The 27,884-nt window shown below is 41.4% G+C and overlaps 2 protein-coding genes across 3 annotated transcripts; one reads left to right on the top strand and one right to left on the bottom strand.

Annotated features, from left to right (window-relative positions):
* Window positions 1-344: 344 nt before the first annotated feature.
* Window positions 345-15,917, top strand: LOC135489154 (alpha-1A adrenergic receptor-like). 2 transcript variants are annotated; one of them, XM_064774362.1, is made up of 4 exons: window positions 345-406; window positions 946-1,093; window positions 1,371-2,357; window positions 14,941-15,917. In XM_064774362.1, exons 2-4 carry the CDS (start codon window positions 1,057-1,059, stop codon window positions 15,735-15,737), a joined length of 1,821 nt encoding a protein of 606 aa, XP_064630432.1. In that variant the 5' UTR covers window positions 345-406; window positions 946-1,056; the 3' UTR covers window positions 15,738-15,917. The 2 variants fall into 2 exon arrangements, with proteins under 2 accessions (XP_064630432.1, XP_064630433.1); XM_064774363.1 differs by having other exon boundaries at window positions 375-385.
* A 10-nt stretch (window positions 15,918-15,927) lies between these two features.
* On the bottom strand, window positions 15,928-27,836 carry LOC135489153 (uncharacterized). The gene is made up of 10 exons (XM_064774361.1): window positions 27,748-27,836; window positions 24,921-25,236; window positions 24,389-24,621; window positions 23,952-24,105; window positions 22,592-23,540; window positions 21,830-22,018; window positions 21,314-21,491; window positions 20,567-20,888; window positions 19,655-20,172; window positions 15,928-19,426 (listed from the first exon to the last, which is right to left on the bottom strand). The coding sequence occupies exons 1-10, from the start codon at window positions 27,761-27,763 to the stop codon at window positions 19,164-19,166; spliced, it is 3,138 nt and encodes a 1,045-aa protein (XP_064630431.1). The 5' UTR covers window positions 27,764-27,836; the 3' UTR covers window positions 15,928-19,163.
* Window positions 27,837-27,884: the final 48 nt, after the last annotated feature.

The raw sequence follows: 27,884 nt of genomic DNA, 5'->3' as shown, positions 1-27,884 counted from the left end.
TATTTGTATTTATCATATGGTAATTCAATATCTTCTATTCTTTGTAAATCAAATCTGTAAGAATTTATCATCTCCTACTGTAGACCGCTAAATTTCGCGAACGTTTGTTTTGCGTATTTCGCGAACGGCCTTGATAAAGTTGATTATTTACATGTGGTACGAAATCCAATAACCCAGGCCTTCAAAAGTTAACCTGCCTTCTTGTGAACTCACTATCTCTGTAATGATTTAAGACATAATCCAAAACTATTTCGTGTAAGCTAACCATGTTGTCTTCTTTGACTGATTGTTTCTCCGATATTGGAAATCAGTTGATTTTGAACCAATTGAATTAGCCCCAGTACCAGGAAGCAAGTTTAAATGGTTTAGTAGGAGCCGATAGCACGTAGGGAATTCGTGCACTTGAGTAGACTCAGTCCGATTTTTTTAACACGCATTGTGATTTATTGTCTTGACTATTTAACCTTTTGTTTGATAAGTCAGATCTTGTTTGTCTTCAAGTAAATTGTCGTGAAATGCAAATAGTACTAATACCGGGAACCAAATTTAAACGGATTAGGATGAAGCTTGAACGTGCACTAAAAGATCTATTTTTGAATTCGCTTAGGATTCGCTGGATGATGTATTGTTTTGCAATTTATCTTAAGGTGGCTTTGGTTATTCAATTGAAATAGCCCAAGTATCGGGAAGCAACGATTTAAATGGATTTAGAAGAAAATAGAAAATGAACACGAAAACTCTCAGATTTGTTACTATACTTCAATGGCAGTATATGATCAATCGTTGACATTTGTATTATTCCTTTAGCGGATTCCGTGGTGTCTCGATATCAGGAACTGAAGAATACTAGTGAGATTTGCCCGACGCCCCCCCCCCTTGGAAGAGGCTTATTAAATATTCTTTTTTGTTCAACTCATCAAGTTCTTCCTTCTTTGTATCATTCAGATTGACCAGATAAAACTTACGAAGTTGCTGTCTTCTGTACGATCGAGTCGAACGGAAGTGAACAAGCTATACTTGGATAGGCCAACATTCTAACTTGGCCTTCATTCGCTGATGAGTTTTACAGAAGTCCGTAGCACGAGTTATGAAGGTGAGGTTATCATCTTAAATTTATTTCATTTAGGCTACACAAGCCTTTAAAAAATGGTGTGCAGAGCAAACGGATTTGGACCACACTTAGTACGTACCATATCCATAAACTTAGCGACTTTGATTGAGCTGTCAGTGCAGACCAGTTGACCAAATGAAATTCAATGGGTGAAATAAAAAATTAGTGCTTAAATGTTTAACATATTGTGAAACTATCAAATACGTTGAAAAGCACGACCAGAAAACCTCATATTTGTACCGATATCTTGTGCTTTCAGGTTACATCAATGCAAGTTTCAGCAATGGATCGTTCGATATCCTCATCCAGGGCCTGCAGGACGATTTTAACCAATCAGAAGCCTCCTTGAATTCTACGCAGGATGGCTACTCCCTCCCTGGTGCTATAGTAACTGGCGCTCTACTTTCTTCAATCATCTGTATGACAATAAGTGGAAACGTGCTAGTCCTTCTTGCAGTTTTTGTGAATTCTCATCTCAGGAGTACAACCAATATCTTCATAGTGAATTTAGCCGTAGCAGACTTACTATTAGGGACGATAGTCCTGCCATTTAGTGCCAGTAAAGAGATCGTAAATTATTGGGCGTTTGGGCAGACCTTCTGTGATATTTGGGCGGCTGTGGATGTACTGTGTTGCACGGCCTCAATCATGAGCCTTTGTGTAATAAGCCTAGATCGATACATAGGCGTTACCAGGCCTTTGCAGCACTCATCTATCATGACTGAAAAACGCGCCATCTTGATTGTGCTGGCCGTTTGGATTCTCTCCACCGCTATATCAGTGGCGCCACTTGTTGGCTGGAAGGAACCACCTGACCAAAGTCCTGGCGTGTGCACAGTGACAGAACAACTTGGTTACGTATTATTCTCAGTTTCGTGGTCATTTTATATTCCTTTGGTGATAATACTACTTGTATATTTTCGTATTTATCGCGAAGCGTTAAAACAGTCCAAATTTCTCTCAACGGGGATTAAAACATCACGAAGCAAAGACGACGCAAGCGCAATTACGTTGCGGATACACACAGGTCGGACTATGGATAGCGTAGCGAACAAGGAAACACGATACACCAGTAGTAGTTCGAGTGAACATTCGGAAAGTTCAGGCAGGAAGTACCATTCAAGGCTCACGCTGGCGGGCAAAATGGCGAAATTCAAACGGGAGAAAAAAGCCGCGCAGACCTTAGGAATTGTTGTGGGGATATTCATTCTGTGCTGGTTCCCTTTCTTCTTTATTCTTCCACTAGGTGAGTATAAAACTTTAGCGGTTAGTAAGGTTTTGCAGGCAGGCGACCGATTGATGTTTACGTTCTCAAAATGCTAGCATGAGGATACACAATATTCGGTCGCTTCTTTGAAAATGAAAGGTTTTGAGTCTTTGTTAATAAAATCCTCGTGCTGTAAACAGAAACGTTGTTAAGACCTGAAACATGAAGCAAGAATCAAAACGTAAGGCTGTTAAACCTCGCTAACTTATGAAGTTTGGCCCTGATAACCTAGGAGACATTCCATCCGTATCGATGCGAATTGTCGCGGTACATCCGTATTCGTAACTGTGGCAAAAATCAATGTTCGACTCATTATCTCATTGTTGGCATGAAGAGCAAAAGCTGACACCACCTGAGTCTAATCAGTTAGAAGAAAAGCTGTCCGACCTTGTCTTCCACCCCCTTAGCCTGTGTAGTCGGAACCGGCGTGGCTAATTTACGTGTTTCTACCGTAATGTGACATAATGATTCCGAGAGCGTTCCGTGTTGGATAACAACGTGACACAAAGAGGCGCAAGAATCTGGTGTTTTACAGCATTACAGAAGGCCGCTAACGAACGCAATCACATTGCTATCTATCTTAATTACCGGTCGAACAACAGGTTTTAACTTTAAAGACGGTCTTTCATTATGTATTTGAAGACCTTTCACAAAATCAGTGGCAAAATGTAACCGTCTGAACCTCTCTCGGGAATTACCATAAACAAATAGCGATAGACTCTGTCTCCAATTAGTAGAAGGTAAGTCGAAGGCGGTGGCGAAAAAAAGGAGCCTCTCCGAATACCAATTTTGCCGGTTATTGAAATTAGACATCAATGCCCATAAATACTTTCGCGGTCTGCCGCAAACACCTCCCGAAATGGAAAGTTTTACATTTCAAAAAGAATAGAATGTTTACTTCTATATCCCTGCCTTCTTTTCGCCCTTTATGGCGACTGTACGTGATCTGAATATATTCGCTGGAACGTATTCGTCCATTAAAAAAATATTACTTCAGACAAGATACTTCAAATAAGACACAACGAAACCAGCGGCCGAAATTAAAATATATAGTTAAAATTTATAGTAACGGACATCAGATTGGTCCTCTATAAACTTAAACTTGTCTTCGACCTGATTGTAAGAAAATGGTAGATTCGTTGACAAGGAACGCTGATGACCCTTTGGCCTTGTTGAGAAGAAAGTTAACACTCGAGTCAAACCAATTCGTCATTAAAAGTAGGCGATTCATTGGACATGACTTTGGTGGGTTTCCGACGTGATTGATTTCTTCCGTGGTGATTACTACCTTGATTGGCCAGATTCCGTGCTGCATCGTGATTGTCCGATGCTCTCGTATCGCGCAGTTAACACTCCGTAGGTTTCAAAGTTACTGACCGTGTGTCGTCCGCAAACGAAATCGATAACTAGAACTTTAAATCATCGAATAATTATCAGGAGTTGAATGGAGCATATCTTGAGCTATAGAACTTTCAGAATTTTAATGCACTGATATTTTTGATATTTTTAACAAAAAGGTGCAACTTTTCATAAATATATAGGATTAAGTTCCTACAGTGGTGACTGTAACAATTTCCTTCCACTCTGTCCGATGGCAGACGTCAGGTGATCGGGAAGGTTCAATAGAACCGTCCTTACTTTTCACAGTCAAGAAGATGCCTCTTGACGAGAAGTATGTAGCTGTTTGTCTCGTCTCTTCACTTCATCAGAAAAAAATATCTTCTCCCAACCTACGTGTATTGCAACTAAATTGACCCATCACGAATAGAAAAAAATCTTGTATCAGACCAATTTACCGAGACGTAGGTGTACATGAATCGAGGGACTAATTTGTAAAAGAATATATCAAGTGAAGGTACATCTTTGTACTAGTCTATGAAGTGAGCTTATTAGCATCCCGTAAAAAAAGTGGATTGTGCAAACAAATTCCGTGTTTTTTCCTCAATATATCATTGAATCCTTTACGTAACAAAAGGTGGGAAACAATTTTAACATTCTCACCCACGACTAACGCACTCACTTGACACAAAATCAAAGCAGTATTACAAAGTTTCCGTCTCTGAATCCTATGGAGACGGACGTCTTTGTTCTATCGACTGATAACAAATTCTCTTTGGGGAGTGGACCAGCGCTGAATCATACACGAATCAAAGTTATTCATTTCAGTTGAGTGTCAAGGTTAGATAGATATCACAAATATAGATAATACTCAGTTTTTCAAGAGCAGTATCATGCTTTGTCAACCCACAAGCCCTTTACAATTGTTTACGTTGTGGTTTTTGTCTATTCTTTGTCTATTCTTCGCATCTTCTCTTGTTAATTCTACACCCTTGCTCTCTTCAAGATACCATCAATAGTTGGCATATATTTTTAGTTGAAAGTTTTGTAGGCATAGCTGTGATGTTCTCGCTCTATTCATCACTTTCTTTTACGAACCTGCACTTGATCGTTACAAGAAATGTACGTAAGACAAATAGGCAAGCCTATAAACCATATTGTTTGCTAACAATATAGGTTTGAAATATGACTTGACTTTCAACGTTTGGTATAATCTTTTTGGTCTGTGACAAACCTACACATGACAGCAGATTAACAGAAACGTACCAAGAATGTTATGCAAAACTAAATCAAAACTACTTCTGAGGAAGGTATCCCTCTTCAAAAACTTTTCACCTGCGTATGGGAATTGTTAAACCTGATTGAAATATGAGAATTTGCATGGCCGGTGGGAGGTCCCGTGTGCACTATCGAAAATGGATGACGATGAACTCAAAAGGTCAAAAGGTTTTGCTCTTTGGCAACCTCAATACCTGAAACCAAGAATTATTAAAGATTAGGATTTCGGAACTTCAGAAAAGCCAAAGGTTTTTCCTTTTTGAAAAGGGTTCCTTAACTCTTTTTGATAAAAAGCAACAGACACCTTTGACAAGAAGCCTTTTCATAAGGCAATTTTCGAAATACCTCTGGAAATAAAGTAAGGAAAGAAACACGAATATCATCGCATTGTACCAAAATACCAATATTGTACACCAATAGAGCCATTCTGTGAACAAAAAAACTGCATAGCATGCTGTCCAATAGCTAAACATGACAAGCCATCACAGCTGTTTGAGATGTCTCTGACATCCAGTACATGTGATTGGCTTGATTCTGTAGGTTTTTTCGTTCTTCAGTTGTAGGCTCATCTCTCCTCTCTCGTTCGATATCGTGCACTTTTTCCTTTCATGACTGATGCTGGCAAATGTGTTTGCTTTCCTGGAGAGCTAAATTGATTAGAGTGATGATCTGTTTAATTACATTTTTAATGATACGCAGTCAACAATGGCATTCAAGGTTACATAGCTCGAGTGATTAAGGTCGCAATCCATCGATCATACAAATGACATTTCTTTTCTCCATATTCCCCAATGTAAAGTCTGTTCCGTTAATGTTTTGGGTGTCGTAATCATCACTATCAAGGTTCTCCTTTTCTGCTATCATTGGCAGCAATCCAGAATCGAGTTATTCACTCTAAAAGCCTACTGATTCTACTTTAATTGTTTCCGCTGCAGTCGTAGCTACGGAATAATCGATCTTCTTAGACTTATGTTCAGGCTACTGGCAAGTCGAGGTTGAGGAGGAACGTAAATGACAAACAGCATTTATGACTGGGGGTGGGTTAATGGATTTCTTCGAAAAAAAACTGAGGTAAAGTTAAGTTCATTATGTTATGTGATCGATTTTGGACCCCCCCCCCCCCCCCCACCACCACCACCACCATTATGCTTGAGCTGGTGATCATAAAGATTACCAGTATCATAATTTAGTAGTGATTGGATTCGTAATCGAACCATCACTACAAATATATATAACTGTTTGATCGTGTTCCGCAATTACCGTGATTTAGCCGACCCTATACCCACCTGACAATTCCCCAGTGGCTGTCACGCGAGTGAAAGTATCCTCAGCCATGCATCAAGTTTCCAAACGCACTTTGCTCAATCCAGACACGCCGCAGTCGAGTTGTAACATGAGACATAACAAAATATATTGGAGGAGGCAGCTAAGTAAGCACACCATCTTGATTGCGATTCAAGGCTTTTTAACTCCTACCTCAAGTATACACTATGAGAAATATGCGAGAAGGAGAAAGTGGGTTGAAAAGCCTGGCGTAAGAAGATTGAGTCGACAGGTTTCGCACTGAATGGATTTTTCGATAGATATCTCTCAAATTGTGTCTAGACTTGGGCGACATGTTCAAACTTCGACAATCGTGGACCTGCGGGATTTGCTGATCGATGGCGGGATGATAGTCAAAAGACCTGAGAAGCAGCAGAGAGTGGATTGGTTGTTCGTGCTTTTGTTATGAGAAATGATGTAGGGAGCCTGCGATAGACCCAGGATCTTCAAAGATTGCCTCAGGCAGAATTCCGTTGGGGTAGTAAGAATGGGGACTTTGACAGTGGTTTCTATTTCACGCTGTTTGTGACACACTCCACTTACCAAATTCCTGGCTCTTCACTGTCCTTCGGATAAGACTTGAAGCCATGGTTCCTTGTATCTGGTGTCTATGCCAAGGCAAGGAAAATACCCTACCAGGTGTAAAACATGAGAAGCTTGCGATGGGCTCTACCTCTAGCCGAAGACTGAGTGACAGGCCAATGAACCCAATTGACCACTAATAGTATTGTACGTAAATAAAAGCTCATCCCGCCTTGGATGAGATATACTCCATGAAAAAATAACACTTTGACCTGAAATGTAGTAAATGGACGCGTTGTGTGACCTTGTAACTCTGACGGGCTGTGATTATGCCAACCAATCCCTCTCCCCTACTGGCACCAAGGCGATATCCAAAAGGCGCCTGTCCGTCACGAACTGTAAATAGAGGTCATCTTTCATCCCATGTTTATAGAGTTGTGTGACCCTCTGTTCGCGTGATGAACTAATGTGTTATGGGATGAATGGATCAATCGGGATATGGAGGGCGACAGCACCATTTGACCTAATGTTGATAATTTGGTATTATGGAATTGCAGTTAATCCTGTCCTTACTATTCCGGTCATTTGAGCAGAAAACCCATCTCCTGTCAATGGTGATGTATGGCGACGCAATATTGGCTATGTTTGTGGTTAAGATATTACTGGGCGTTATGAAATGATAATGCGTTTTTCTAGAACCGGTATCCCGGGGAAGCCGAGAAATCGAGTGTAATCGAATTGGAATGTACGTGGGGTCTACTCCAGATTACATCTAAATCATCGAAAATACTTCCCATCGTTTTAGAGGATAGCTCAAGTATCCCGGCAGATCGTTGCATCTTATATTTACCGCTGCCTCACTTACAATACAATTACTAGCAACGATGATTATTTATGACGCCCCAGTCTATCAGCTTTGTGGTAGAACACAATCAATGACAAAACCAAATCATCAAGTTGCCACCCATTAACACAGCTAACGAGCAGAAGAACACATTATGGCAGATTTATAATCTCTAACTGGCTCGATAATGAAATTGTCTTGGCCAATTGTTAGGTTGTTTATTACATTAAGTGAAGCCTGGGAATATTTTTAGCTTAGCATCTCTTGTCGATATCGGCGAATTGGCGTAGTTGAGAGAACCCCTACTTAGCGATAATGGCAAACCTTCTGATGTACTGTAAAAACACCTTTGAGATGAGATGATACCATTCTCTTCCAAGCTGCTAACGCTAATTCCTACATTAAATGTAGTCCCTATATACGCTGATTGAAAACAGATCATCTTCCAGCAAGGAAAGCCTATAAAGAATAATTTGTTCTAAACATGTATCTAGAAGACATTATTAGGTAGGTCCTATCAAAAAACGTGCAACCATCATGTAAATGATAGACTAACATTGCTTAAAGAAATTGGACTCTTTTCCTTCGTGACTTCCTCATAACCTTAACCGGAAATTAGCCAAATCATGTTTTCTCTCTTTTTCTCACATAATATTTTTTTAATTTATCATCTATTATAGAATAATTCGAAAGCAAATGATACTGCTGATACGCGGTGTTATCGAAGAACTCCCTTGACTGAATGATGACGACGGCTTTTATTTCAAATGGAAGATACCGTGTGTGAATGTTGGCCCGGGTAAATCGCTTGCGGTTCCATTCGTATTTTTTATTCGTTTCTCGCAATCAAGCGATTTCTCCTCTGGGATATGGTTTGGGTGCGTCAACACGAACACGGTACCAAATCCGTGGTCGTACCAACCGGAAGGTACTGTTTATGTTTCCCCTGTGTCTCATCAGGCGACAATAAACACACGTAACGAACGCAATAACTTCGTCCAAAATTAAAAATACCTTTTATTGTCAGAACCCATTATGGGTCCATCTATTTTGAAAGGATTGGTCCAGCTCTGAAACATTTTGTAATTGCCGCAAGATAAAGAATGCATTATCAAACAAAGGTTGCATTTTTGTGTCAGAAACCACATTTGATATAAGAATACCTCGGAGTTACTATATGTACCTGCTTACTTCTTTACGTCGTCGTCAGAATCGTGAAAATACGAAGCTTAAATACCACGTTCGGATTATGATATTTGATTCACGACTGTCTCATCTTTACCGTAAGAATAATGGTGTGTAATTTGTGTGGTATCTCCTACAAAACGTTTTCAGATTGAATTTTTACCAATGCAATGATGAAAATACGGACTTAGAATATTGTTTATAAGTCCGTGATAAAACCAAGCAGGGACTAGTTCTCTCACAGTGAAAGGGTGAATTAGATAAGCAAGAAAATAAATTGATTTTGTCGAAGAAGCCACAAAAACAGAACCATGTTGATAAAGTGTCATATCTCCATTTTAAAAGTCCCAAACGACTGCTTGTTCATCAGACAGTATCTTTCAGCGGTGCGGCGCAAGTCAGAGACGAGTTAAATTGTCTCATTACAAACGCTTCAGTGGCATCACCGCTAATTTCATAAACTCATTATTATATCAAAATAAAATTGGCAGTTTCATCACCATATCTCCAGCCGATCTTGAATAGTCAATAATCTGATAATGCGTTATCTTGTTGACGGGAAATAATCTGGCTTTGTCCGAGAGATTTGCTGGCGAACAAAATAATCTGGAAGGATAAAATGAAGCACCCGGGGAAAGGCATATCTTCTTCTGGGGAGACTGCTTCGGTAATGATATCAATGTCTAGCTGTGAATGCCAATCTGTCCACATCAGCATCAAAGAACATTCCTTTGAAGGCAGTTTCCGGCATTTGTGGCGTAAAGTGAAAATAGCGGCGTCCCTGTGGATGATGTTAATGTTGAACACTTCGAGGCGCAATCACCGGACTCGTCGTTCAAATCGGGCAGTTTGTTAAAGTTTTGAAAATCTCATTACCCAATCTCCCGTATTTGCAATTTTGAGTCATTTCATGCTCGTAACCAAGATGTTTCGCCGATCTATTGAACTTAAGGTTTCTTTTGCTGCTCAAAATATGTCATCATGTGGTAAACGCTGTCAGAAGTATTTCATAACAAGTTTTGACAGGCTTACATCTCTTGGTCTATGATTGTGAGTTCGACCTGTATCGTTTAAGTCGGGGAACAACAGTGTGCGCCTACTCCGGAATATAAATAGCAGCCTCTGAGTGATTGCTTCTCAAATTGGAGATCGCAGACTGCCTGAAGAGGCGCAACGTTATATTCTGTCCGTACAGGCACAAAACTAATTCGCAAACTATGTGACCATGGTGGCCTACACTCGTCCTTTGAAGAACGAGGATGTTACCTGTTCTGGCATGTCGTCCTTCTGGCAACTGGGTGGCCTTGTGATCTCCGAGCCTTGTAAGTCAGATGTCGAACCTATTTAGTAACCAGCTGCACTGATAACCAGCCCAAGGATACCAATCATGTGTCAGAAGACCATCCTCTAACAAGCTGAAGGGTCGTATTCCCTCTCATTGTACTAACAATATGTATAATCAACCTCATGGCATCGCCTAATGGAGACAATATAATTACTCGAACATAAACAATCTCGGCAACTTTTCATTCATCCTTGTGCAATCCCTGCCCTCGGCCCGGCTATCCTCTTCAAGGTCAGCCCCAATTACTAATATGACCCGGGACTTTCATAAGTGGGTTATGATTATCAGATCAAAGAATGGTCGGAATTCTTGTGTTTGTTCAGAAACTCCTTCCCTCGATCAGTTTGGGCCCAGATTCCACACTAGTCTTAGTACTACCCCCCCCCCCCGAAGTCATGTCTTCCTGTATTCATAAATTTCGATCATATGACATGTCCTAGCATTGCCCCGTCCCAGGAGTTGTTTGTCGTAGCTCTACATCGTTTTACGATTGGGAAATAACGCTTTCGCCCCTTAGACGACGTGTTCATAAATCATGACTATCTCATCGGACATGTCCAATTAGGCTTTGCAGGAAAAGACCAATGCAAAATTGCTTATCACTATCATGGAGAGTCTTGTCTCCTTGCATCAGATCCCCACGGTCTCATTTATACTCCTACTAGCGGTCTTAAGCGCTATGTCAAATCTTATCTATCACCTATGAGTGTCCTCAGTGTCCTTACGGACACTTGGTTTATTGAAGGTGGGGTGTGCTTTCGGCTAGTTGAAATCGCTATTCGCAGAGCAGTTCACGAGTTTCCGTTGTAAGTTCACCGGCCATTCAAAAACATGGAAAAGAACCAGTCGTTTCATTTGAAGCTTAGTATTTTTCGCTTCCCTTGTTGGTGCGTCGATACGGTATATACCACTAGTCCATTTTAACGATTACCAGTGCAGAGCTGGACTAGCATCTTCTACCTGTAATGCTACTTTCGAACTCTATTGACGAAAGCCCTTTTGACGAAAGTCTTGAAAGGCGAACACCTTGGCAAGAATAACATGGATGACCGGGGCTCAACTCGAGGATCAATTCAACATGCTTGGATTGCTAAATTGACTATCCGGAGGCTGAAGCAGCTTTTCACAACGCTAGACGAGAATAACCTGTGCACTAATGTGTGCAACTACATGAAATACATACGTTTGTCTAATCTAGATATGGTGGAACATCTCAAGTTAAACAGACATACAGCTGAGTGGATAAGCCGGATCGACTAGTCTACAGCGTTCGGTAAGATGGACGGCCGTAAACGGTATTCACTCGCTTGGCTGGCGCTGAGTGGAAACCCTCTGGCCCGGCAAGTAGCTTTGGTGGAATGTGAGACTAGATGACACGGAGACATCAATAAATGCGTCAGTATTAACCCAAGGCTCGAATTTGTCAATCATACGCGCCAGTCAGCAACACAGACAAGCCTGTCATAAATCGCCGACAACTCAACAGTCGAGGTGGAGATTATAAAGCTATTTTTATTGGCATCTCCTCATTCTTTGTGTGTCTCTTCTTTCGGTAGCAGGAGTTAGGCTGTTCCCCACATTTCCGTGTTTCCGTACAATTAGACAGCGAGAGACACCATGACTTTCCGATAGGGATAAATACAGAAAAACGAGTCAGTCTGTCTTTCAGCGTTCCTAAACAATGAGGAGTAACACTCATAAACGGAAACTCTCAAAAACGTTACACCTGCACAGCAGTTCGCCTTCTCTTACGCACGTTTTTCTCATTCGCCATCTCATACATGTACCTCTTCAACAACATGATCTAGGAAATACATCCCCACACATCTCGAGCCCTGAGGGTACTCTTTAGATATATGATCGTTTCTTCGAGACGGCTTTTTCATTTGAACCCACCAGTTGAACCCACCAGAGGGAGTTGGTCAATTCTTTGCGGAGAGTGTGATTATCCGGACATCATTAGTTTGGAGTTTGTAGGTCCGGTACGTGCAAGTGTACAAGGTATACATGAAGCGAATACTTTTAGGTTTTGGGTATTTGACATGAAAATAAAGATCGAGGAACATACCAATGTGGTACTGTAACCATTCTTTTAGGTAGAAGTCAATGTCATGGAGAAAACCTTTCATCCGAAATTCTTTTTGGTGGTACAAGCGCAATTCCAGCGCTTCTCAAAGAATATTCGAGCAATATCCTGCCCACGGCAGATATCATTTCTGGTAGGGTAAGTGTGACTTTGATGATGATTGAGAAAAGTTTTAAGTTTGCAGTTTGTGTATATCATCAACTGTGGTGACTTGAAACGCTGGCCAGCTTCTCTATCACATACGATTGACTGTGGAGTCGACGTTAACATGATGAGAATTGGAAAACGTGACTTGCGGGACTTCTTATTCTGACTCAGTAACCTTATCTGGCTTTGACCAGTCATCTAGACGGTTACGTGACAAATAGTTGACAATTATGTCTGGCAGTTCATACTGATTGACCATTTGTCGCTGAGATGACGGCGGAAGCTATTTTTGTGCTTTCTTTGCAATCTCGAGGGGAAGTCGCTGCGGGAAATAGTTCTGTCTCAGATTCAATATAGAGTATTGATGATATTTGTAAATGTCGGTTGAATGAAAAATTAGTGTCCGCTATTAATACCATTTGTAGACAAATGCAAAATAACTGTCAGCTATGTATTCGAAAATGAATGAAAAATGACTGTGAGCTATCAATACTATTTGTCAATGAATGCAAAATGTTTCGTTAGAACCATAATGGTTACTCCTTCTAATAATTCTACGAGAATATAACAATAGTCTTATCACTTTTGCTGCAACTTGTAATTGTGGGGTCCATGCAGTTGCGGAGCACGGCGAGAACTGGTGCTAATGCCTGTCAAACTGGTCGAGTTGGGTTCGTTGGAAGGGCTTTTGCCACCGACACTTCTTCTAGAGTTCTTTCCTTGATCCAACTCACTCACCGATGGGCGCTTGTTGACAAAACAAGCTCCCTTCACCCGGATGTACGCATGTCATGCCATTGGTCCGTTCTGCGAATGCCAGTTCAATTTGCTCGAAATTAAAACCAGTGAAGCGTAAATCCCTGATCGTGAGTCTCAAACGACCGCCTGGATATTGAAATCAGTAGATTTGAATTTCAGTTCGTTCTTTGTTTATTCTTGGCCCAGCAGTTTGATTCACTGTTTTCTTTCGATCAAGAACAGATTCGCGTGGCTTTGGATGTTCTAAAACCAGACAACCATTGTGTGTCTTTCTGATGATATTCACAACGAAATTTCACCAATAATCGAGGGTTTTATCACAGGACAGAAGTCTAAAGACGCTCAAATTCGACACTTGGTTAGGCATCTTTCTTGAAATTATACAACATTTGTTTTTAGATTCGCCGATTCGCTTAATCAAATCAACTAATTTGGGCTAACAAAATGTTCATATGCTTGACGACATGCTCGGATAACGTACTTTTTACCTCTAAAAAAGAAAGAGACCTTCTGAGACCTTTCGTCATCAAATCATAAGACAGTGGTTGAATTATCATGAAACGCAATTTTTTTACTTGTAAATACTCATCAATCAATCCGTATCTTCCAGCAACAGCAGGTCGTCATTCCGTCACCAGCCAATCATGGCGTTATGTTCTTTTAGGAATTAATAAAATCGTAACTCCTGAATTTCTGCAAACCGCAAAAAAATTCGCGAGTTTCATATTTTCGCTGATATGTGAATAATCTCGATTCACTAAAAAATGAAAATCGCGAAATATTTTTTTATACGAACGGAAGAATTATTTCGTACTCCGCCATTTTTTCAAGACAATTTTGCAAAATAGGCACGGACATTTGGCAACCTACAGTTTTTATGTTTTAATTAATCACAAAATCCAGACCATGTACATGTACATGAATCTTGGCAATGATGAAAACTCATATTGAAAATTTGATAATCTTTTCCCTCAAAGTGGGAAAATTGGATTGGGGCTCCATGGGATATGATGAGAAGAGGAATAACCTGAACGAGTTTCAGGCTAAATCAAATCACGTCCGTTTTACCCTGAATTGCTTTGTGTGGCCCACAGCAACATATTTTAGATTTGTTTTCAATGTGAAGCATTATATTCACAAACGTGACACGATGTTACTGTAGTTGTTATAAGCTTTTTTCCTGCGCGATACCGGTTTAACATCTGAAGTGTTGTTTCTGATATTTTAGTATTTTCATTCAATAGGCAACTAAAGGTACCATGACCTTTCAATGTATAACTTACCCAAACAACCAAGAGAAACACTCTGCCACGGAAACACACAAAAAAAATCCACCGGCACTCCTCAATCCGGTATCAAGCTTCTAAATCAATATGTAATGGCAATTACCTATGAACCTCGGTCAGATAGGTATAAAATAACCTTTGGATAACGGTCATAAAAGTATGTCGGTATTCATGGTCTGCGTCGAAATGACCGAAGGGAACGGTCAAAAACGTTATGTGTTCATGATCGACGTCGAAATAACCAACGGTAATAATCGTTATGTGTATTCATCGTCTACGTGTAATTTCGACTGAAACGATATCGCAGGTCAGTCACTGAATGGAAAGCAATTGTTTAGCTTTAGGTGGGTGACCGGGTTCATCTTGGCCAAGAGCTCAAGAAGAAAGTGACAGTTAGTATACATTTTTACATACCCCAACTAAGACATGTATATTTTATCTCGTTGCAGGTGCTCTCTGTCCACGCTGCTACATCCCCGACCTACTCTTCAAGGTATTCTTCTGGCTAGGCTACTGTAACTCCATGATGAATCCAATAATCTATGCATGTTCTAGCAGAGAATTCAAGCGGGCCTTCAAACGGATTCTGAAGTGCCAATTCAGGCGACGGCCTCGGACCTTCCTTGACCACGAGATCAGTACGGCGACTGAGATCATGCGACTTTCCGTGGGGAATAGTATCAATAATTCAAGAAAAAGGGGCTTAAGTTCTGAAAATGTTATGCACAATAATCGTTGGATGAAGAAAAGTTTGAGTAGTAATTTCTCTATGAGTAGACGATCATCCATTGAGGAGAGCCCAATTCTGCCTCTGCGGATGATGCTTGATAGGTCACGGCGCCGGAAGGACATAAGTGAGGCATGTTCTGATGAGGAGGACACGACGTATCTGGGGGATGCGTCGGATGAAGAACAGCAAGCGGAAAGGGGACAAACTACGAAAAAACTTACCGGGTCCAAATCATTATTGGGTGGCTTATCGTGTAGTAAAGTGAACAATAATAACCAAAATGGCCGAGTTAGGGATGGAATTCATACTAGTATGAATCCTGTCCCTGACATCAAAATATTTGATGTATCAGAGAAATCAACTGCTTGCTCACGTCCGCAACAGGATTTGTTTGCCACGTCACAGAATCAGTGCTCAAGTAACGTAGTGACGTCAGATCTTTCCGGCCATGGAACGTCGCGGTATAAAACAGGATACTCAAAAGGGATGCCAAGAGCAAGAAGTGGTTACTGGTGATAACCTCTGTGCAGGGCAATTGCATCAGTGATTATCTCACCTTATTCATGAATGTGCTATTTTAGACCAGTGTTGCATTGTTGAGTTCATTTGTTGAGTTGTTGAGTTGTTGAGTTGTGTATGTATACGGTTCCGTTGGTATTTGTACGTAGTGTGAAGTACATGTACAGACAACTGTCTTCTCGGGGGGGGGGGGGGGGGGGGCAGACAATTGATGAAGTACAATCCGCCAGTATGTCGGCCTCAGTTTGAGTGACGATCTTAAGGTATCTACGTCATAACAGAGCTCGTTAAATGGACTTCGCGAGCTCAAAGCCTTGTGAGTCAAGATGTTCTCAATTGTGAAACACGGACCTGTTCTCAATTATTCAAATTAAGGCAGATTCATTTCTAAGGATTACTTTAAAGCTCCTTAGTTTCCACAAAGAGAGAAGTGAATCAGTGAATTGCTAAATTAAATTTGGGATTAAATGCTATTTCAGCGGAGAATTTAGACCAGAAACTGAGACGCAATCGTGTTGTCGATAGAGGGAGCTATTTTTCAATGGAATCCATTAACCACGTGGGTACACGTTACTAATTTGTTTTCTTGACAAACCCATGTACCAAAATCATTCTTGAAAAATAAGAACATAGAGGAATAAAATCAGACTTGGCATTTTACGCCCGTTAAATCACTTTTATCTGTACAGAAATCGGAATTTGTAGATTACTCCAATGATATGGCACAAGGGCTGATCGATATGATGGTAGTTGAAGCACAAGTAGGGGATTTAAAATCAATTTATTGGTAATTGGAGCCTGTTAAAAGAAATCAGACGGATCACTATCAATTTCCTTAACTTCACGAGATGCCCTCGGCCGGGGAAGGCGGGTGCATGGATATAATATGAACAACACTTCATACACGTATGTTGTTAAAGGCAGAAGGATTTTGCAGAACATTTCATGTAGGTTCACGGTCATTTCCTGATAAAACCCACAGGCGTTGAATTCACCCAAAACGGAAAAAGATGCAAGACGAAGAACGTGTTTGAGCCATAACACATGTCTATGTCTGTAAATAACTGTGAAAAGAGGAGAGACTTGAGGAAGCACACTGTAGTTCGGGTTACCGAAATTAATAGGCGATAGGCACATGTTGTCATAATCATTAAACTCTCCTGGTAGGCCTATCAACCATCGCATTTGGTATCATCGCTATCCTCATCGACGTCATCTTAAAACACATCAAGTCATATCATCTTTAGCACCGATCATCATGATAGCAATGATTGGCAGGTTTAACCATCATTACGAAAAAAGGACGAAGGTCTGTTACGGTAGTGTCATCGGGTCAGGCATGCGCGAATTCAGTAACTGTACACGACACCTGGCGAGGGATCGGTGAAAGCTTCCAAAGTTCTTTTTACTTCTCACTGTTCGTAGCTCTTCGCAAGCGTTGCAAAACCTGCCTATCATTGCCAAAACAAATCATATACACTCTTAGAGATAACGTTGCTTTTAGCTTTTGAATATTGAACCTTTAGGAACATTTGACCAACTACCTGCACCCGGTGGAGGTCTTTCAGCACGTTTTGCTGAAAGGCCTCTACGGATTGATACTTGTAGTTGTGTTGGGCGAAAAATGCGTTTATTTCTAGGCGTGTAGAGTGTGTCTCGACAACAACTGGCCGGATTGTCAGCTCTTTCTATACTTTCGGCCCAACATTGAAGAAATTTCTGACGCTCCTGGTTATCAGAGTTTTTATCCACAGCCAATTCATCTGAACATCCAATTTCAAGACAAATTACAATACATCATCACCTCGTCTGAAGATGGCAGGCGACATCTAGTCTCGGCTACCGTTCACGGTTCTGGTAAAAGAACTTAGTGTCGTGAAGTAGCTAATAAAGAATCTATGCGCGAGGTTGACAATTTGTTTTGCGTCTGCCTCCTGCAGACTTGTCAAATGATGCAATCCTGGGTGAGATATTATCCCGTCTCGACAGACGCATCAAGGTTTTCGGGCCGCCAGCAGACTAGACAGATTACCCGGTCGACAGTGTAAAATTCCATTTTGACCACTTCTCGGGCGGTCAAGGTCGCATGATGTATGTACCACGTCACGACAACAAGTGCAGGTCACCATCAAAGAACTTCCGCATGTCCACTCTACACTATTGAGTGGTACAAACTCGACAAAATCGGCCAGAATTCGAACTCGTGTATAACGAAGATGCTGGCCATGGATAGTTCTCAAATCAGTGCTCATACAATGTAAGCCTACATGTACTTTATTGAGAGCTTTTGTCATTAGCGTACAAGAAAAACTTATATGAGGCAGGTTCTGCAATGCCTACTGACGACGAACTATAAACTAAAAATGTCTGTCGTGTCATCAAGTCATGAACTAATTAATTTTCGTGTGGTGACACAAATCCTCTTATCTGTACGTATTTGTACGAGGAATTGGGAAAATTGTTGTATATTTGCATACATTGTACGTGGTCGTTCATAGCTCCTCGTAGTAAGGGTTGGAAAACGTGCCTATCAAAATATTCATTGATTGTAACAGTGTTTATAATACTGTATATTATATGATAATCGAATGTTTGCATTTGTAAATTGTTTGTAATAAATTGTTATATTTGAAATGAAAATGTATACCTTCTGAGTTGTCATTGCAAAGTTACCCCTGGACATTTACGGCGGGGCAGGCAAGTGTCGTGACTGGCAAATTTACAGTAGAGAAATCAACACAATGGCAAGTATTATTACGCGTGAATCGATTAACATCCATATTGTCAAGCTTCTCCACCAGCTTGAGGTTGCCAATTTCTCCTGCAGTGGGTTGAGAGAGAAGTGTCTTGCTCCAGAACACAGCATATAACAATGCAGATCCGTCGGAGAGTTGAACCTACTACGACCTCCTGATTTTAAGCGCGGTGCGCTACCTCGGATTAGCCCAGTTATTCATACTCCCAGAGCTTCCTAATCACAATTCCAATTTAAGGAAGAGCCGAGAGTCTGAGTGTCAGACACGATTGCCATCTATGGAATATCGATTCCATCAGAATTGTGGAAGGCACTTAAACTTATTAGCAGGAACCATGTTCTTCACAATGGCATCACAAACTCCAACGCTGGGCAAGGAGTTGCCCATTCGTCGTTTTTGTCGTTAATGTAAACTTGTAGGATGTAATGAAAAACATGAAGGAAATCCGAGGCCCATGCTATTATGCAAGAAGCCTTATTGTTGCGTTGTATGAAAGAATCCTTATGGCGAAAAGGTGTTATTTTAGCAAATATAAATCCTAACACTAACTCTAAACATTTTAACATGGTATTTTAGGCCCTATAGAGGTTCCTCACGTGACGTTTTGACGGCCACCTGCCAATGCATTTCCTTCACGTCGTGACCACGTGTGACGGCCAAAGTAGCTTCACGTGACGGGCGGATCCGAAGCCTCATTCTGATTGTCCTCAATTACGCTCTCTAATTTTATTCGTACTTCCGAACTCGACTTTACTACCCTCCGCCCCTCTACTTTTGGACTTAAATCGATCCTTTTTGGACCTAAATCGATCCTTTCACTGCTTTCAAAGGCATCATCATCTGAATGTTCAAAGTCATTTTCGCTTTCGTGTTTACTCCTTTTGACGAACATAGGTGGCGCTAATGTCTCAACGACCAAGAGAATCCACACTGTAAAGAATGGTAGAGAAAAAGTCAGTCGTCTATCACACAAACGGAAATGAACAGGTTTTACCCCCAAGACAAGAAACACTGACTTTCAGAGGGGAACATCTGATGTAAGCGTGTACCAAGCATTGCTAGATCACTTTTAAAGTTACACTTTCTCTATTACGCCTAAATTACGCATTTTACATAAAATACATGTACTTGAAAATACCAGTAAGACCAGTCACTTACCTAATAATATCAAAACTGCTGCCGCGCTAGAGAGATAGAAACCAGGGTGTATCTTGATATTCAGGGTGTAAAATGGTACTTCGGTCCCAGCAAATATCTTCGTGATGAAAATAATAGTGTTCATTACCCCGACAAGCACGAAGACGGATATTTTACTGATCCATGACATGACCTCGTGTGTCGGGAAATAGTAACTGGCCCGAACGCTGAAGCTGGTAATGAAGCCAATCACGACAAGACCACAGCATATAAGGTTCGGTGCGCTGAAAATAACTTTCATTAGAAACGGACACCAGATGCGGAAATTGAAGTCTATAAAGTCGAAATCGAACAGGTTGAAGACACTGCTTTTCAACATCTTTATGAGATCTCTCCATAGTTTGATGAACTCTGGCGAGATGATGGTGGGCAGAAGCTCCTTAAGGTTCAGGTCTATATCAAAGATGCAATCTTTGCTGTCCTTTTCAATCTCGTCTTGAAGGACCATTGTGCTGTTGCTCTCGGAATGCAGTATTGCTCTGAAAGAGAAGGAGGTCAAACATGTTTAGAAAGAGATGGTAGTTGATTTTACGTGTTGTTCTGTTATTCCAATTTAGGGAACTAGACATACGTCCAAGTCGGATTCAAGCTTAGTTACCACAATCGGAAGAGTTGAATTCACCCTAGTTGGCCAGTATTACAGGTTTGAACCAAGAACGGTAAAGGAACTTACAACTTAACTCACTACTACTCTTGCTGAATACAAACACGAGATACAGTACCGATGCTCACCCAAATGAGTATGCAGCTGTCTGCTTTTAGAATAAAGTTAATGGTGGTCACAATTTAGAATCCCCAAAACTCGGGGACCAACGAATCTGCATTTGAAGGGTTACCAATTTGACCAAGGCATATATCATACTAAATACTTACATAAGTCTGGCCCACTTTGGTTTCATGATGGGGTCAAATGTCATCCATTCGTACGTAAACGCCATGATAGACAGCACAACCGCAATAATGGTGATCATAAGACACAGAATCCAGGCTCTAGGTGGCGCTGTATCCATCATGGAGGCGCGAAACATCTTCATTCTCTTGAGTGACTCATCTAAAGTCTCCGTGACCTTTTTTATCTTGGTTCGAGTTCTGGCTGATCGCCGCCTGAGATCTTTCTGGTCGGGGATGTGCAGTTTCCTCCGGATGTTTTCGTCACTGCCGACGCGCTTAATCAGCTTCCTTTTATCTGAAACGCCTGTAGATAACATCGAAATCAAAATCAACCGCAAAACACCACTTTTCTTTAATTGCTAACATTAGATATGACCGAAATGGAGATAAAAGACAGGGAGTTCGTTTGATCATAATATGGAGGCGTCGTAAACTGATTAGAATGACTCAAGTTAGAATATCCCACATTTCATATAACTCCTGTAGCAGCACGGCATGTTGTATTGTGTACGGTAAGCGCTTCACTACATTGATTCGTAGGAGTTCCAACGTTTTCAGACCAGCCAGAGGAAAATGACCTATGGGTATCCAAGGCAGAAGAACAATACAGACAAAATAATAGCCACCACAAAGCTGATGTCTTCTGTAGAAGCGGGGTGGAAAATGATCAAGAAGGTGTAAGTGGGAATGGGGAGGAAGGAAGAAGGAGAAGAAGAAGTTACTACCTACCAGTGCTTAAGACAATTGGTTCTTCTTCACCCGGTCTAAGTATCGAAAACACTGCCTGGAGGAAGAAGATGACCGAAGCTACTACAGCGCAAGCATATCCTCCTTCAACAAGCGGCCAACCTCTCTCCTTGACAAGTTCAGCAGTAGTAAGAGGAAGACCATCGGCGATAACCGCAAGCTATGCAACGAAAGGAAAACGATATCTATGAACAGTCCTGTATCAAAATCTGATACAATGTGAAGACATTCATTGACCATTGCACAGGGTCCATTTAACTCGTACGATGCTATCTGCACAGGTTACGAACGTGTACCTTGAGCACTTCAAATAAATGCAGAGTGATATGAAGTTGATGGAGAGCAGACATCGGTTTGTTTGTTGACCATGGACAAAAAGCGCACACCAATAAATGTAGTACAGTACGTCTAGTTCATCGAAACGACTCCGTTTGCGTGTGGACCCACTGGTTACACCCTTTCTAAAACCAGGGTATCATGACTAACATTCTCGCTTACCATAGGTCCCCAAACTTCGAAGAGCACCAACCCGAATGAATTGACGACCAAATGCAAGGTAGCCGTGCCGAGGACTAGGCATGATTTCTTTATTCCCATGAGAACATTCCCACTGCGGAGCTTCCTGGGCCAGAAGGCGAAGAAGATGACAATGATGCCGGTGATGATCACGGGCATGAGGAACATTATCTGGAAGTTAATAAAGACTTTAACATAAGACAGGCTGAAGGCATACAGTGTAGTCGTTGGCGAGACATATAGAGTTAGGGATATTGCGATGGAAGACAGACAATGTAGTCATCCACATAAAAGACAAAGGTACCGACGCGATAAAGACTTTGACATATGATCCGCTGAAGACATACAGTGTAGTCATTGGCGTATAAGATGAATAGAAATAAGGACATTGAGAGGGAAGGTCAATAATGTAGTCATCTACATAGAAGACAAATGTACAGACACGGTACAGACTTAGACTAAGATACGCTGAAGACATGCAGTGTATAAGACACATAGAAATAGCTGAGATGGAAGACACACAACGCAGTCATTCGCATAAAAGTCAAAGGACATGTCTCTTTTATGAAGAACTGAGAAAATTTAAGAATAAAAAGCCGACAAGTCGATCAGCGACAAAGTATGTTTCGGCAAGGTCCACGATCAATACCACCTCGTGGTCTGTATGTTTAAAAAACCATGAATTATTGTAACAATTGTTGTCAATGATAGAAGAGGCATCTCAAAGATAACCGAGGTACTTACCATACCCATGTTCTCCAGCGTTATTCCAACCATCAATGGTTTCTTTACATCGTTCACAACGCCCTTAACCTTTCTCAAGGTCGACCCCAGTCGGTAGAACTGTGACTTGTATGACAAAGCTTTACGTGCGAAGTTCCTCATGTACCTAGCAATCCTGAGAATCTGCTTCGTGGCTTGCCCTACACCTGGGATGATCACTGCCACGGCGGCGCCGGCCGCTGCACCAGCCATTTGCTCACAGGTAATGTCCTTAAACTCCTTCTCCGCCATCTCGATACAACGCGTTAACTCCGATGTAACATCAGTGATTGACTGGTTAAACTTCCTTATTGTCTCCATCAGTGTGTCTAGCTGTGGGTCATTTTCGAAATGTATTCTGAACCAGGGTAACGGGAGTGCTGATGCTGCTAATACCAAGCCGCACAGCGACAGAATCACCGCAATAACTTCACTCAATCGCAGCCACTTTCCGATCTGGGTAAAGTTCTTCATGAAGCCAGCCAGCCAAGCTACTTTATAGCTGGCCCGCTTTTTCTTTTCCGTGACGGAGGTGGAAAGAGAGAAGCCAAAAATCGGAATGACCATGGCAAACAACCCCAGCGTATAAAGCGGTACTTCGACCCAGACCACGTCAGTGAGCAAGTGTACCAGTGTTAATGCATTGATGATGACGTACATTAAACAAGCTTTGATAGGAGAAGGTATCTTCTTCTTCTTAACCTTTTTTATCTGATAGATGATGAAACCCATAAGAATGAGACAGAGGATAAGCTGCAGTATCCGCTCCACGACTGCTCTCCAGACACCCAGGCTGTTTGGGTTGCGGTGGATGGCTTCTGGTGAGAGGAAGATGAGAGCCGCTACGTTCAGACAGAGGGCCGAGATTGGTGGGACAAGGCAAAGCAACTTCACGGTACGAGTTGACGTGTTTTGCTTTTGTTGAGATATTCTGCAAAGATACAATACTTTAAACAATACTGGATGCCCATATAAATTTCATGTTAGATTTATGGTATCAAATATGTGGCGGTCTCAGCGACTTTTCTGCAGCACGAATCTACACAAAGATACCAAAGGAAAGGCAGACCATTAGTATCAAATATGGTCCTGTGGCCGACTGGGTGCCCATGGTTTTACCTAGACCATTATACACTGGAGCAACTTCGGCAGCAGTTTCCAAAATCCTGTCGATAAGGTTGGGGACGGACATATTAGTATATGTACCTAACGGTTTCGTAGCATAACAACACAACATCATGCAGCTAAATTTGGAATGTGATATCGTGCCGAAAGCTTACTTAGACATGTCAGAGAATACAGCGGATCCACAGCATGAAAATATTTCGACTAATCAACTTACGGGGCCGCTTCTAAGTTAATAACTGGAGTCCAGGTCTCGTCACAATCTTTGTGGGGGTTTCTATCATAGTTGAGCCAAGCATGGTCGGCAAATCCAGGTATTTTGAAGATGATTAACATGATGACACCACTAGCAAGAGTTACAGCAAACAGATCTGAAAAAGGTACGTTCGTCATTGTAATAAAAAGCTGTATCTGAACACAAAAGAAATTGTGTGATTGTAGATTACGTTTGTAGTTGTACTTCGTTTTACACAGATGGTACTTGATGTACGTTGCCACTGACGTACAGTGTGAAAAGCAAGGCAAGCCATGTGCCACTGTTCGAAATATCAGAAAGAAATAAAAAAATTAAGACATCGATTTTAACCAATGGCATTTGCTATTATTGTTGAATGATTTGTCACTTGTGATTATGGTGTTGAAGAACATACTTACAAAGGTAAGCTATTGCCCATGTATTAGACCATGTATCAGCAATGAACGTCTCGGCTGGGGTTGAATAGGAGGAGCAGACAATCAATATTAGGACAGTCCTTGCTAGTAATGGATGCAGGTCTATCTGCGCCATGAACGTACTGGAGGACTCTAGGGCCCCATTCAGGGAAGACCACGTCACCACTGCGTCGCCGGCAACCACAAGACTTGCTATCACCTCGAAGGCGAAACGTCTGTAATATAAAGAAAACTGCGAGAGTGAACCCATTTATCTTGCCACTGATGCTGTTTCGACTGCGTCCCAAGTCATTCGCAGGCAGCAATTGGATTGATGACAGACTCTATTTTTCAGAGAAAAGTTAGTTTTAGCGAATGTTTTCGCCTTAAATTGCTTTCATTGGGATTATTGTACCGGTACTGATATTGTAAGAGATATGACACTTAATCTTAAATTCTTTCTTCCTGGTCTTTTCATATATCTCGAATCTTCCTCACCATAAATTTAGATTCATTGACAAATCTCCCAACTTACATGTATTCCATGACTCCAGCAACATAGTCCTCCCAGCTGTAGCCTCCAACTCCCCGCAAGGCAACCGGTGGAAATATCAGATGGATCGAGAGCACTGCGAAGGCAGCGATGAAGTATGCAAACCGAATAAACCCGAGGATGCACCCAGTGACATTGAGGAGCATTGCGCTCGATGCCTCCTTCATAGTAGGTCTGCTCCATGGTCCTTGGACTCGAACTTTCCTCACGGAGACTCGTGACCACCAGCTGGAGACGCTGGACAACCGGTTGAGGTTGCCACTGGATCGGGTACTCAAACGGAGACTGCGGAAACGCCCTGCAATGATGAATTTTTCAAACGGATTACGCGACGAATGTGGCTTTATAACTTAGAGGGGTACGCGGTTCGTTCACATACATTTACTGTTGGTCCAACTATATCTAGTTCCTATTTCTAACGCCAGGCCATGCCAATAGTCAGCCATAATGCATGATACATGCATGCATGCTTGCGTTTTATTTGTATACAATTGGTGCGTGTTAATTTGGGGTATGTTTACATAAGGTTTGTCGTATGAGAATAATACGAGGATGGTGTGTTATTTCAATCATCGCTAATCTTTAAAAAACACCAAGTTTTCTCTGGTGACAGCACGGCAGTGGCGTATGTCATTTTCATGGAAACGACCACCAAAATAAACAAACGGCGAAAGCCTTTAAAGGCTTTCGCCGTTTGTTTATACGTTGTAAAGAATGAAATCAGGATCCATATGCTATCATTATATATGCAATATATATGCAAATGTTTTCGCTGTATGTCACCTGACATAACTGAGTGCTGGCGCGTTTGATCTCATTCCGGGGTGGGAGGGGGTATATTTGACCCGTCAGCTTTAAGCGGGGGTGATTAAGATGTTGATTGGAAGGTTTGTAAAATCTCTTTTACTAACACTGATAATCATGCGCGAAATCTTACGAACTGAGCAACAACGAAATGACCCAAATCACCGAATAATATCTTACCTGGGCTTTCGACCCGTAACATCTCCATGTTATTGTGATAGTGTCGTAAATCAATTTCACTGGCCGTTTTATTTGGAAAGGAGGAGTTCCAATAACATTCGCTTGGCATTTGCTTCTTTACTAGCATTTACTAGTATTTTCGTCTTATAGTATATCGTAGTATTCAATATGTCATCTACCGGCTTCACTGACATTGTGACATTCCTGTTTTGGACTTTTACTTATGAATGAATGATAACCCTTCAGGCCTACTCACTATTGCCCAACTACGGTTTTGTGATGAATAATGTTAGTAAGATACAACGAATTTGGTTTGTTTACAAACGAATTACACATCCGCCAGTAAAATTACTACACATTTGAATAGGTGCTATTATCTGAGAAACAAAATCACAAGCCTACTTTTCCTAAATTAGCGGTGCTTCAGTGAGATCTTTCTGGGAATTATCACAACCTCTGAGTTCTCGTGAAATTGGACGATATCGGATGAATTTATCAAAAACAACAATGTTCGAAAAGTACATGTGAGCGGTACTAAATATTGTGAGCTGAACTGATGTGAAATATTCGATTATGGCTCGAGACTAGTGCTATTACTGCGAACTGAATTGGATGGATTGAGTGGTGAATTAATTGCTTTCACAAAGCGTGTATCTTTCAGAAGGTTCTTCGGATGCGTACGCACATAGATACATGTATACGCATTTGCCGATTTCACCTACATGTACTCCCGGGGATATTTGAAACTGCGAGAATTCTTCAGGTGGACTAAATATACTATCACATTGGCAGGAAGTTGTCGAAAATTGCGAGTCACTCCCGCCTCATATTCCATTTAATGACCGGAGAAATAATCCAACTTAATTATCAGTCACTTCACACTCCTAGCAAATTATTGCGACCGCATCCTCCGCGCAAATCCGGAAGTTGAATTTAAAATTTGGTCACGTCCCGAAAAAAATTTAAACTTTGGAAGTGCTTAATTGGAAATAGTGACTTCCACTGATCGTTGGTAACAATCATGAATGAGACGAGGTCTGCAACTGAAATTAGTCTAGGTACATGTATATCTAAATATAGATAGATGCCTGTCAGATTTGTGTGGACATGAACATATTGTAAACGGTGATCTAGATCCATCACTGCAGTCGATGTCAATTCAGTGGCTCTAATAGGTGTAATCATGAAGACAAGCATGCCGTTTATAATTATGATTGGATAATTGTCTTTCGTTTTCAATCAATGGCCTATATCCTACATTGTCTGGTAGTGGTCCTGAGCTAAATAGCTCTTCGATGAAATGAAAACAATCGGGAGGCTCGTTCAAACAACATCGCTGCTTTGCGTAGCTTACCCGAGACAAATGCAATGCAAAGGGATGAACATCCGTTCGGGTCAGGTCGGTTAATTCCGACTTGCCGAATTCATATTCCGACGCTAGGCACGTCGGCGCCTAGATTTTGATCGTGCGTCGGACGCGAAATCACATCGGCATCAATTTTCTTATTGCACGTCGTACACCAATAGTCATGCGTCGGAACATGAGCGGTTCAGTTTTACGCGATCCTGGAGATACAAAAGATGCATTCTTGGCTTTGGTCCCCTTCCCGCTCATGGCCAAAAATTTTGCGATTCAGCAAAAGCAAAGACGCTAAAAAATGGTGAAGCCAACTTTTCAACCGGCCACTCCTTTCCTGTTATTACATGTAATTGAATCACGTACTATCAAAAGCTATATACCAAGAGGTGCATATCGTAATGCAGTTTCAAAGTTGAACAAAGTCGATCAAAAAGTGAGTTTGGGTGAAGATTAAAAACTGCTTACCTTCGCGGAGTGCCATGTTGGAGCTTCAATCTGCCCACAGACGGAACGATCAAAGCATCCACTTGTCCCGACCATTTCCGAACATAAATTACGACACGCGAAGGTTGCCGAATGGTTGGACCGGAACACTGACCTCA

Source organism: Lineus longissimus, chromosome 6 (genome assembly GCF_910592395.1).
Source record: "Lineus longissimus chromosome 6, tnLinLong1.2, whole genome shotgun sequence".
Classification (NCBI taxonomy): Eukaryota; Metazoa; Nemertea; class Pilidiophora; order Heteronemertea; family Lineidae; genus Lineus; species Lineus longissimus.
Note: the sequence above shows the minus strand (reverse complement) of the source record. Positions and strands in the feature narration are given on the sequence as shown.

What these genes read in the sequence shown, in the direction of transcription:
- LOC135489154 (XM_064774362.1), top strand. Translation starts at nt 1,057, where the DNA reads ATGAGTTTTACAGAAGTCCGTAGCACGAGTTATGAAG. An exon ending in CCGTAGCACGAGTTATGAAG is followed by an intron (nt 1,094 to 1,370) that starts GTGAGGTTATCA and finishes TTGTGCTTTCAG; the next exon opens with GTTACATCAATGCAAGTTTC. An exon ending in CTTCTTTATTCTTCCACTAG is followed by an intron (nt 2,358 to 14,940) that starts GTGAGTATAAAA and finishes ATCTCGTTGCAG; the next exon opens with GTGCTCTCTGTCCACGCTGC.
- LOC135489153 (XM_064774361.1), bottom strand. An exon ending in ACCAATTGTCTTAAGCACTG is followed by an intron (nt 20,889 to 21,313) that starts GTAGGTAGTAAC and finishes TGTTATCTACAG; the next exon opens with GCGTTTCAGATAAAAGGAAG. An exon ending in CCAAAGTGGGCCAGACTTAT is followed by an intron (nt 20,173 to 20,566) that starts GTAAGTATTTAG and finishes CTTCTCTTTCAG; the next exon opens with AGCAATACTGCATTCCGAGA.